This window comes from Triplophysa dalaica, chromosome 20, assembly GCF_015846415.1.
Source record: "Triplophysa dalaica isolate WHDGS20190420 chromosome 20, ASM1584641v1, whole genome shotgun sequence".
Lineage (NCBI taxonomy): Eukaryota > Metazoa > Chordata > Actinopteri > Cypriniformes > Nemacheilidae > Triplophysa > Triplophysa dalaica.
The window spans coordinates 17,058,194-17,070,599 of NC_079561.1; the positions used below are offsets into that span (position 1 = coordinate 17,058,194).

The window sequence follows — 12,406 nt, forward strand, 5'->3', positions numbered from 1 at the left end:
AAAAACTGATAGAAGAAGTCTAGAGCTGTGGAATCGCATTCTTCAGTGATGGATAAAAGCAAAAGGTTTATTTGCACACACCATTGAGATATAATAGAAAAAAACAGACATATAAAAAAATCATATAAATAATTTTGTTCAGACGGACTGTAAAAGAGACCGTCCTCTCTTACTCTCTACCGATGAGCTCAGTGTGCGCGTGAAGAAAGCTACATGTATAAAGCACAGTCTCATGACATATTTCTAAACTTGGACGTCTGTTTAAAGCTGTTAAAGATAGCAGCACAATTTCAACACCTGTCGGCACTGTAGCATTCTTTCATTGAACATTAAATGGAAAGTCGAGAAAAAGCAGCAACAAGAAAATATGTGAGTAGCCTATATTAGAGTTAAGGGGGGAAAAAAAAAGAGTAAGCTCTCTGGAAAAGTGTCTGTCTTTAACACTTACAACATAATCACAGTATTCTTTATAAATACTTATATATTAGTATTACATGAAAAATGCGTCAATTTCTTAATAACAAATTAAAATCCGTAGTCAAACTTGGAATCGACAACGGCAGCTAGTAATCTATTCTTTCAATTCCAAAACCAGGAATTGGAATCGATCCCAAAAGTTCAGGAATCGAACAGCCCTATGGAGCAGAGCGCACGGACGCGCGCGCAAAACAGGTGTCTGAGGGAAAACAGCTTCAGCGGCATTTAACCGAATCCACACAAATTCAACTGAGTCAAAGTCACATAAACCCAAAAACTAACAGGGTTGTCATGTTAAAAATCAGCATAAAATCGGGTGGCAGACCTTTGGTTCAGCGTCAAGGCTTATTTACTGAATTAATCCCTTTCCAACAGACCGGCTCGAGGTGCTTGTGTTGTGAAGTGTTTTATTCCGTGACAACTTTACCGGATCGGTTTTTCGAGTAATGTTAAATAAGACAGATGGATTTAAGAAGCGTAATGGTGATGATTTACACAAACTTAACGTTATATAAACAAACTCTTACCTTGGCTGAAACTCACACAGGCGTCTCTTCCATCTCGCTCCGCCATTTCACCGACGTCACATGAGAGGATAAGAGAGAACGCGCTTAGTACAAAACTAGGGTGTACGCGCCTCTAGTGGACAGGTGCAGAATAACAGACTGGAAGGTACGTAGGTAGATAGATAGATAGAAACAGCTTGTATCATACAGGACTTTGTCCATAACAACAGGTAATGGGTTGTTGCCCATGTAATAATATGACATATCCAGAAGATGGCACCAATACACTTCCAGGATATTAAAACGTGAAATTAGTAGAGCCCGTTGGCTGTGTTTTTTAGGACCAAATGTTTAAAAATGTCAAAATACATGCCTGGTAAGAACCTTTTTGGTCACTTTAAAATCTATGTGCTTTAAATTTTGTTGGAGATATTTAATCAGATTTTTAATTGTTGCAAATATTGTGTAGATGCAAATAATTCCTCAACAAAAATAAATCTTACAGTGTTTTGACGTGTAAGTGAGAGGATGCAAACAGACAGATGGACAGATGGAGCCACCATGTTAAAAACAAACAAACATGTACATGTTGTGTGCTGAGCCAGTTGTTATTTTTAGGAGTCTTAACCCTTAAACAGAATGTAAACACACGAAAGTGACCTCTATAACACAAGAATGGATTAAATATCATTACAACAACATACTTCTAAGAATTGCTTAGTAGAAAAACAGAAAAATAAATCATGTGTCTTTGTATTTGGTGGTTTTAATATTAAATGTTGCGACAGATATATCCCTGGATGATAGTCTGCTTTAATCCACACTCTCACCAAGCCATCATTCCTTTATGTTGATCAATCAATCATCCTTGCCACTCACATCACACATCCCACATGGAAATTAAGAAGTATTAAGAAGTCTCTCCCTCTCATTCTCTTTCTAGAACAGCGCTGGTGTTTTGGGATTAGGCCATCTCATTAGAAAGACTTTCATTATGTTACATAAACCCTGAAAATGTTCTTACCCCCCAATTCCGTCCCACCCATCACTGGCGTCAGCTCCCCTACATGACACAAATCTGTATGATGTCCCATCAGCACATGTTATAGGCCTACCAGTTGTTTTTTATTTAGTGCCTTTACCCAAAGTTGCTTTGCTACCTATACTTCACCTGCACGTGTATTGTGCTGAGGATAAAAAATAGAAACCATGGCAGAAATTCTAATGGAATTAAAGTTTATAATGGTAAATGTAATGGTTTAAATGCTAAACAGCTTATGGTTCATAAGGCATTTGAAAAAATAAAAAACATTAGGCATGATCCTGTGTTATAATTTATTTAATTTTGTATTGTAGTATTTGAAGTGGGCTACATTTGAGTACAGTCTATATGATTATCAATAAATTAAATGGTAAACATAAACAAAAAAACGCGGTATTACCACTTGTTTAAATCATTGGACAATGATTCTGCCGTCCAATGGGCGCAGACGGAATCCCAGTTCACCAATACCTGCGCGATCTGGCGCTCACACGAACGCGCACATTGGCTTGCCATCCCCCTCCCACGCGCCGACTGTCCTTTAAATGCTCGCGATGTGCTTTAAATAGCAGGTGCTCGAACCCGTCTCCCTTACCACGCGCATCATCATTATCATCCTCATCACAGCCGCAATGTCCACCGCAAGCGCCGAGACGACCGCGCAGCTGCCCCCTGCGGCGAGTCGGGTGTTCTTTCAGCCCGGCGGCGGCTGCGCCGGGTCCGGTCCACTGCAACGGGATGAGCCGGTGCCGAAGAAGCAAGGCAAAGTGACCGTTAAGTACGACCGAAAGGAGCTGCGCAAGAGACTCATTCTTGAGGAATGGATCATTGAACAGCTGAGCGATCTGTACGACTGCGAGGTAAGACTTTGCAACCTTGAACACACGGATACCTCAAGAGTAATGTGTTTTACCTTCAGTTTTGATAACATTTCTAAATTGTATTGCTGCAAAAAACAATATAAAAGGTTACGGTGTCAATGGTTTCCATTGCAAATAGCAATATGAACCATCTGTTTGCAATTAAAAACACTGCAAAATACATTTATGTAGTGTGTTAAGTGTCCTGTATGGTCACACTATGGTGTTCTATTGGTTCCCATCTTCCAGATAACATGCCACTAATATAATACAAAAACATTTCCGGTCCAGTAGAGACCGACAAAAACCATTAGAGTCCATTAGAATTTCTGTGACGGTTATGTTGTTTCTTTATAATGATTTTCATTTTACAATACTTCACAAATCCTGGATTGTACTTTAGCATTAATGTATATTTTAAAAACATAACAGCCATAGCAAAAAATCTCACACACATCAGTATCAGACACAATTTCTAGGATTGCCTTCGTTCAGGCCAGGCACATTGGTCTTATTTATAAGATCACACTTTAAGTGGTCTGAGCCTATCAGGTCCCTACCTCAACCACTGTGGGTTTATATGTTGATAAATGGTGGTCTCCTTTGTGTGACCTACATTTGGTTTCCCAAACAGCGCTTGGACACACTGCAGTCAGGAATCCATTGCTATCAATCTTCATTTAAAGATGATGTCTTTTTGCTGCTTCTGTGAGTCGCTTTATTGCTCTGGCTCTTTTATTCTGTATCTATCGGTCTCATACAGTATTTCTGTTCTGCGGCTGTGTTTGCGTATTTTCTGCTGATGCTGTGTCGACCCTAGGGAGATGAGACTGAGGAAAAACAGCATGTTGTACTTGTGAGGTAGAATAACATTGAGCCTATTAAAACGACTTTGTGGATTTTCCCGATTCTGAACGAACAGATAATTAATGTGTGTGACGTTAAAGAACTGTTTGAAATTGAAGTTCATTGCAAGAGAACCATGTTGGTATTGCATGTCTTCTTCCATCTAAGCAAAGATGAGCGTACAGTGAATTTACCTTTAACACAGTCTCTCTGGACTTGCATTTTGCCCAATTAGCCTTAACAATCCGAGCATCACATATGTGCTTAGTGATAAGAATCTGATGGAAGCAGTAGAGTGAAAGTCAAAATGAAAAGAGAGGGAGAAATAAGGCTTTGGGTTAGAATAAAGGTTTTATGCACTTTTTTCACATCTAATTTCTAAGGCATTTGATGTTAGGGACACTGACTTTCCGACTCTCATACATTTTTTTTTGTACAATATTTAACACACAGCAAATTTCTAGCACAATGAAATTGTTTGCCTAATCTACATGATTTTATTTGTGTTGTTGTAAAAATACATTAAAACTTAAAAACTGTTTACAAGTCAGACTTCATAATCTAGTTTAATCAGATTAAACACCAAATCTTGCAAACAGATGCTTACTGAGGTGTTTTTGAATGACCTGTCACCTATAGACTAGAAAATGGGAGGAAGTCACACATAGTCAATAAGTGTTAACAGCTTGATGAGGGCTCGGATACTTCACCCAAAAATGAAAATTCTGTTGTGATTTACTCGCCCTCGAGTTGTTCTAAACCTGTATACATTTCTTTGTTTTGTTGAAGAATGTTAGAAACTGAGATTTCTTGGGTACTATTGACCACGATAGTATAAAGAATTATTGTATATATTTTTTCTGTTAAACACAAAATAAGATAGTTTGAAGAATTTAGGAAAATAAACATTTCTGGGGCACCTTTGACAAGCATTTCAATACTAGTCAATGGTGCCCCAGAAATCTTAGTTGCTAACATTCTTCCAAATATCTTTCTTTGTGTTCAACAGAACAAAGAAATGCATACAGGTTTGGAATAACTTGAGGGTGAGTAATTCATGACCGAATTGTTATTTTTGGGTGAACTATGCCTTCAAGGACTTTATGTATTTTAAGTCACAATATAAAACGTAAGGTCCTGTATTGGAGTTGGGACAATAAATATCAATCTTTGGGAAATTCATTTAACTAATGCAATTTAAAATTTTTAATATAAAGCCTTTTAGTGAGGAAGATGATGTATTTAGAAAACAAATGCAGCTCTTAACTTTTGATGTTCTATATGCAATTCAGTGTTTTTTTTTTTTTAAATGTGTCAATACTACAAAATGTGCTTGATTGTATGTTTACCAGCTTACCAGGTTAGTGTGGATGCAGACAGCTGCAGTTTGAATTTGCTGACATCCCCATTCTGGGATAGGTTTAATGTGAGGTGAGGTTGAGTTGTGAAGCTGTAGACATATCTACTTAAGAAAGAGTAGGTCAGAATGGGATTATCTGCTGATAGAGCAGTTTTGAGGCAATTCAAATACAATCCGCATTTTCAAAACTCAAGTATTGATGTTATATTAATTGTGTAATATTTATACATGTTGTGATTAGCTTTATGTTCTAATCTTTATCTTTACAGTGGTTGACTAAAAAATTATAGGCTGTGAGTCATTAAACTGAACTTTAACCCCAGACAGTAAAACTGAGCGAAAGCACAACGTGGACTAGACGCACTTGTCTGTAATGAAGCAGAACAGTATTTTATCTAAGAGAAAGAAGATAAGTGTGGGGCAAAAACAAGGATATTTAGGATGTTCGGAGGTTAATAGGTTTGAACTTCGTCTTGTTACATCAGCTTGTCTGAAAAAGTGTTAACAATATTATCAAATAACTGCAATATCTACAGATTTTTTTAAGGTATAATTTTCAAATATCAATCTGCAAGTATGCTAAACTCATATTTGGTATCTTTTATTAAAGGCATTTTAAGTAAAACTGCTCTATATGAAACAAGAGACATTTTTTTCCAGTTTCTGCATGTGACGTTTGGATGTTCTGTGAGAAGGGAATTGTGGAAAGAGATAAGAAATAAAAGCAAAAAAATAAGAGATTAGAAAGGCAGAGAAAAATAGGTTTAGCAGACCACAAAAGTCAGTTTAATGGCATCAGGTAAGATTTTGGGCTTTGTTGAGAATTAAATACATTTTTGCCTAGAGTAAAGCCGCATGTCCCCTAATCCACACACAAACAAACCTTGAAGAGACGTGTGTGTGTCTTGTTGTTGTATTTAATATGTTTTCCACATTTCTACATTTGTAAATTTTCTCTGTGTCAGAGCTCTGATGGATTTTGAAGTTTGAGTTAAACCGGTCCGTCAGGAGTTTATTAGTATATTGAATGTAAGAATGAGGATGTCGAGTTAATGATAGAGACCTCAGAATCAATGATGGTCACAAACCGCTGCAGCAGCTGTTTCCGAGCAGTGGATTTGCTCTATTTAGGGTACATTGCAGTAGTTTGCAAGCATGCAGATTTTCTGTCTGTCTTTCTCTCTGTGTGTGTGTGCGTGGGTACGAGTGAGGTGAAAGTGGATCGCTGCTATGATCGGATGTAAAAGCTAATTACAATCAAAAACATATAACGAACACTGGTAGTCTGATATGTGACATGTTATCTTCCGCAAGCAATAGGCATGTTTTACATGATGTTACCAGGTCATGCTAGGAAAAATTTCCTGTTTATGCTAATGCATATTGAATAAATTATATCAAGTTAAGTATCCTGTATCCACTACGTCATGGGCAGAAAGATTTTTTTTTCCTAGACTACCAACATCAAACCTCATACATTATACCATACAATACCGAAATAAGAACAGATATCTGCCCTTCACATTCTGCCTGCTGGATTTCTGCTAAAAATGCCCCTGTGTGTTGAAGATACCCACAACCCCCCACTCCTCTTCGTCTTCCTGTTCAAACAGGGGGAGGGGGTCTCCTTTGAGGTTTGACGCTTCAGGGGATGCGTTTCATTTCTATCTGACTGTTTGTATTGATGCTGCATATGTGTTTTTTTTTTTTTCATCATTTGTTTATACGGGTTTGTCTCGTATCCATTCACATCCTGATCGTAAACCATCGGTGACACACAGGCTATGTGTGCATATGGTATTTTATGAGCACATATGTGCACAGTACAGTACAGTCTGCTGGAGAATGTGAAGTGCACGCTGTGGATTGTGTGTGTGGGAGTGTGTTTTTATTGCCGGCGGCGTTTTGTGTACACTTTCTAGCAAGACGTTTCTGTCTCTTGACCGGTATTCTGATGCGAATCCTAGTCATCTGACCTGTCTGCTATGAGCGAGAGAGACACAGACAGACACAGAGAGAGAGAGACCTATGAGAGTGATCCGTTTCCTTTGTGTTTGCCGATGAAACAACATTCGACTGCTCAATGAGTGTCTGTGCACAAATGGGTGAAATGAAGGTGACTGTGTTGCTGCAGACTGACAGATTTTTTTCTACCCTTTTACCGCGCAGACGCGCACACACACTGCAGGGGATTTCATTCACAACAGAGGGATGTTATTCACCTCCGCAAGCATATTTGCACAGCTGGAACTTGAAAACTGTATTAAAATGATAATTGCTTTGTGATGAAATTTTGGTTTCAAGCAATTAAATCCACAATGTGAAGCCGACAGACAATCTATAGAGTGCTATCATCATTCATGTCTGTTGCTAAAGTGATAATTGATGGCATCTGGAGGTTTGTTTGACTTTGTGTAGAATGATAGTGCTGCTTACCTTCAAAAACTTCAGACAGTTCAGACTGTAAGCTGTGTTTGTACTTTGTAAATAAAAACTAAATACATTTACACATTTGGCGTTGTCCAAAGCAACTTACATTTACATTATCCTATACATTTGTTTCTAAGTATGTGCAAACCTTTTGGGATAGAACCCACGAGATTGCTTTGTTAACGCAATGCACTGAGCCACAGGAAAGCTTAAATGAGGAAAAAACTAATGTGCAGTGTTGTATTGTACAATTATTAGTTATTCATTACATGGTGTCTGTATGATGTATCTGTGTAAATGCGGCTATAATGAAATGATGCTGTGAAGTCTCACTGTTATTATCTTGATGGATGTCAGATCAGTATGTGATTGATCAGACGTGTCTCTTTGGTTAGCTTTATTGGGTTTACTATTGTTAGCATAAGTGTGTCACAATCTTTCTGAAGACAGGACATGCATGAATATGTCTCTTAAGAATTCTTTGGAGTAAGAAATATAAAAAATAACATTTAAATAAAATTTACATTTATTGGTTTAACAGATACGTTTCTCCAAAGCGATTTACAAGTAAGAAAGCATTTAACATTTTGTCAATGAACATTTAGTTTGTTTTTGACAGAATTTGATGAAAAATATTTGAGCTCGTATTACAATTCCTTTTGGTTGCTGGTTTTGAGATCCTGGCAATCATCGCATCATTTTGAAATGTTTTTGATCTTCTGAAACTGAAGATTACAAGATTGTTTTGTGAAATTTGCCATTTACTCCATCGAAGTTTAACAACTGAGATATTAAAGATATCCAAAGGTTTTTATTTATATATTCCTACAGGCTCTTAGACACACACGCGCACACACACGCACACACACACACACACAACCTGATTTAGACACTCAGTTTCAGGCTTTGATTTGATTATATTGTGCCTGAAAATCCATCACTGTCAGCGGACGATATTTTCGATAAAATCTCTCCTTAAAAAGACACAAGAGATCAAAATTCATTATTTTCAGTTTCTTCCTCACTTTATGAAACCACCCACACCTTTAACACACACATCCTCATTGACTCTGTAGACAGGTATAATCATTTTTGACATGCTTCTCTTTAAGTCTCAACCTCTGGCTCTCCAGAAAGGAAATGCGGTTTATTAAACCGATACGTATTGAAGAGACCTGTAACAACAACTATAACAACTTCCAACTTGTAAGTCGCTTTGGACAAAAGCGTCTGCTAAATGACTAAATATAAATGCCTAGAAACACTTTCACACATCTTCACATCCTGGGGTGAGTGAGGACATGTTCACTTTAGGACAGTCAAATGTGATCTGCTTTTGTTTGAGAATGCTGATGAGAATTACAAGAAAGCATGAAGCAGGTGTTTTAAATCTATATAGAAAAAAATATTTTATCTTAAGCCATTATCTGCCAATAATATTATTATGATGTACTTCATTCTGTTATATTGTATGTTAAGTTGGCCGTGGGAGCTCTGCTGTAACCACTGTGGCTATGAAAGATAGCCTGACCCACTTAACTTATGCATGCAATATGTGAACTGGTCTGTTCTAATGTTTTGCTGTAATGCTTTGTATGTATTGAACCACACACACAACCAGTCAATGGTATAGACCCTTTCATAATGATGTGCATGGAGTATAGAAATGAGTATATTATTTCATTGCTCTACCTCTCAAGTCTTTCCAAAGCTATTGCTACATGGAAAATACCCTGCTCCTTCTTTCACCTTTAAAGGGGGAGTGTATTTTTAGATCTGTGTTTGTGTCTGTCATCACAGTTCTCTGATTAATGACCGTACAGATTAACCTCAGTTTTTAACCTCAGAGGTTTAACTTAAGCTCCTAGAAACACTGTGTCTCTCTTTCTGTAAATCCTGTTATAAAAAACTAAATATTAAATAATTAACAATTTCTCTGCTTTGAAATTTATCCATCCAGTAAATTAATGCATCTGCACTAAAGATACAATATAACTCCAGGATGGTAATATTGCTCAGAGGTTGCTCTTTTATAGCTCATAAGACTTAAGAAGTTATTTATTTTCAAAATAAATTCTGTCTCAAGTTATAAAACAGGAAAGCCAAGATGACCTTGGAAAAATATATTCATATTGAGATCTCTGGTCTGTAATTTATAGATATTGAGAAATCTGAGCATAATTGACGTTGACCATTTGTATATGATTACTTGAAATATAGAATCTTAATATTTATTACAGATTTTGAGAAATTTAGTTTCATTGCTGTGTAAATAAAACAATTGACATAAAAGCGATCTCCTTATTGATTGTATCTCTCTTCTATAGGCACATTTACTGTGTGATGTTCCTCCACAAAATGTCACATACTGTGTGTGATCTCTGTTTCTACAGGAAGAGGAAATGCCAGAGGTGGAGATAGACATCGATGACCTGCTGGAGGTCAACAGTGAAGATGAGAGAGCTGTAAAACTGCAGGTAAACCCTGATGTTTATTAGAGAGACTATTTTATTATTATTCTGTAAATGTTTAAGCATCTGAAATGTTTTATCTGTCTGTTTTTGTCAGGAATCGCTGTCAGAGTGCTTCAAACCAACTGATGTAAGTTAATATACACATCATATACCCCCCAATGTATACAGTAGCTCTGTTCCATCTGTCTATGTCGTCTTTAACTTCAATCAGTCCAAACACTAGTCTCACACACACTTGGCTAACATACCTTCATACGTCCACATAATTTGCAAATGAATGTCCTTGTTACACTCAAGTCATACAATTTCTGATATTTGATTATTTTTTATTCATATAGTCTCAAATTAGGACTTCATGTCTGTCTGTCTGTTTGCTTACACATCTGTCTCCTTCCTCTCCCATTCTCTCTTCACCAGGTTTTTGTGCGTGACCTGCTCGGTCGGATAAGAGGAATGAGAAAACTTAGTGCTCCTCAGAAGAAAAGCTTTTAAGTGCTTAAAAAATGCCAATGACAATCCAGCTACCTGGACTACATGTCCCGCAATCCATCACTCAGACTCACAGCATACAACACGCTACCCTCACAGACTCCATATCCCACAATGCATTTCTCGTCCATCCTCAATATACCAGAATTATTTTTAAAGGACCATAAGGCAATAAATCTTAGTTCAAAGTTCATCCGCTCTGAAACTCTGAGACATTGAAACATCTCAGTAGCCTGATGTTTATAACCACAACCTCTCTATTGGTTTTTTGGTCCTGACAACATAGTTTGTATTCAGATAACGTTGTACAGTACAAGGTGGGCAGTGTTTTTGAGACAACAGCAAAAAGCAAAGATGTTTTTTATATTATTTGTAGTTTTTTCTTTTAACCAAAAGTCACAATTTGACTCGCAAAAAAAAAAATTCAATTAACAGCACTAGTGGCCTACATTCATCAAACTAGTCTACTTTTAATTTGACCTTTTCTCTAATCTTCCTTAAGAGGTCGTGCTTACTTTCCCCGTACTAAACTTTAGCGACGCATGATGGGATATGCAGTCTTTCATTTAGGGCCAGGAGGAAATATTTGGTGCACATTGTTTGTGTCATGTTTAGTTCTAAATTATAGGTACATATCCGTCATTCATAAAACCATCACATTTGTTTTGTTGCAAACGTTGATTCTTTCAAGAAGAACTAACCGTACTTTCATAAATTTGATTAATTATGGAATATGTTAAACATTTTAAAAGGTTTTGGGTGAGATGAGCTGACAGACTACAAATACAAAAGGTAATGTTCATAATGGTATACATGCATACTACTTAGTGGGCGGTATACTGTTAAGTGCATACTACTTTTTATTCTTTTTAAAGATTCATGCACAAATGTTGCACAAAAGATGCAACACACTGCATTGTTGGAGTGTTCCATGCAGTCATCTCTACTGTTTATTTGACGAAGGCAGATCATGCATACTGTTTACTGTAAAAGTATGCTTGTGTGCTATTTTGAAGATCGCCTTAAATACGATTCAAGAAGACACCAAGGGCTGCTTGACTATTTATGGATCAGTTTTGAACAGATACTATAATGATCATTTGTCATGATGGCTGGATGACTCAAATAATTTTTGAAACCATGTAAATCATTACAATCTGGGCTTTCAGTCGCTATCCTCCGGCTGCCAAAGAATCGAGAACAGTTGAATATAAACATATTATGAAGTGCTAAATACATAACACATGTATTTTCTTACACTATTCGGACCATTTTTATCTTCTTGTCATTGGTGTCATACTCGTGGGTCAATTTTGTGTCTGATGGTCTAAATCGAATTACAAGTAATCCAGGAGAAACTACGGTGCTGTTCAAACAATTTTAATCCTCTACAGCGTGGACGGATGATGTGCTTTGCATAAACCGAGACCTGGCCCTTATACTCTTTTGGAGACTTCTGTTTTGGTCAATAGGGTGACAGATCTCTTGAAAGTAAAGCAGTGGTCACCATCTGCCCTGATCACAGCTTCTCAGAACTGATGTGGATCACGGAGATGGCCTGTGCGTAGGCTTTGACCATTCTCACGTACTAGAAAATTCAGGGTTTAGCCTGATCTTTTTATTTATTTATTGTTCATAAAATGTTAGCAAGGTGTACGAAAGTTTTATTTATGCATGTTTTATCTGCATGATAGCAATGATTTTTTTTATACCTTCAGTAATACTCTTATTCAATTAAATTCATTACATTTTTTATAATTTTTATTACTGTATATCTGCGTTTTAAGTGTTTTTATGGTTTCTTTTTTAAATATATGTAAAGTGTTGTCTTTTGTGCTATCTACTTAAATAATAAAAGTCTTGACTGTTAAAGTTGTGTATTTGTCGTTTGTCCACACAATACAGTACATGTTGGCCAGTTT

At 36.9% G+C, this 12,406-nt stretch overlaps 2 protein-coding genes across 2 annotated transcripts in view; one reads left to right on the forward strand and one right to left on the reverse strand.

Moving 5' to 3' along the window:
- The window catches only part of map7b (microtubule-associated protein 7b), a 28,227-nt gene extending 27,161 nt beyond the window's left edge, over positions 1-1,066 (reverse strand). Inside the window, exon 1 of the mRNA XM_056733878.1 lies at positions 1,005-1,066. Coding sequence (XP_056589856.1) covers positions 1,005-1,050 — 46 coding nt within the window. The 5' untranslated portion in view covers positions 1,051-1,066. The remainder of the gene's footprint in view (positions 1-1,004) is intronic.
- A 1,473-nt stretch (positions 1,067-2,539) lies between these two features.
- On the forward strand, positions 2,540-12,358 carry ppp1r14c (protein phosphatase 1, regulatory (inhibitor) subunit 14C). Its single transcript, XM_056733281.1, has 4 exons — positions 2,540-2,885; positions 9,915-9,998; positions 10,090-10,122; positions 10,413-12,358. Exons 1-4 carry the CDS (start codon positions 2,658-2,660, stop codon positions 10,485-10,487), a joined length of 420 nt encoding a protein of 139 aa, XP_056589259.1. The 5' UTR covers positions 2,540-2,657; the 3' UTR covers positions 10,488-12,358.
- Positions 12,359-12,406: the final 48 nt, after the last annotated feature.

Bases quoted from the DNA above. Each gene is read 5' to 3' on its own strand.
- ppp1r14c (XM_056733281.1), top strand. From the start codon at position 2,658: ATGTCCACCGCAAGCGCCGAGACGACCGCGCAGCTGCCCCCTGCGGCG. The intron at 2,886-9,914 runs GTAAGACTTTGC...CTGTTTCTACAG, and splicing joins GCGATCTGTACGACTGCGAG to GAAGAGGAAATGCCAGAGGT. The intron at 9,999-10,089 runs GTAAACCCTGAT...TGTTTTTGTCAG, and splicing joins AGAGAGCTGTAAAACTGCAG to GAATCGCTGTCAGAGTGCTT.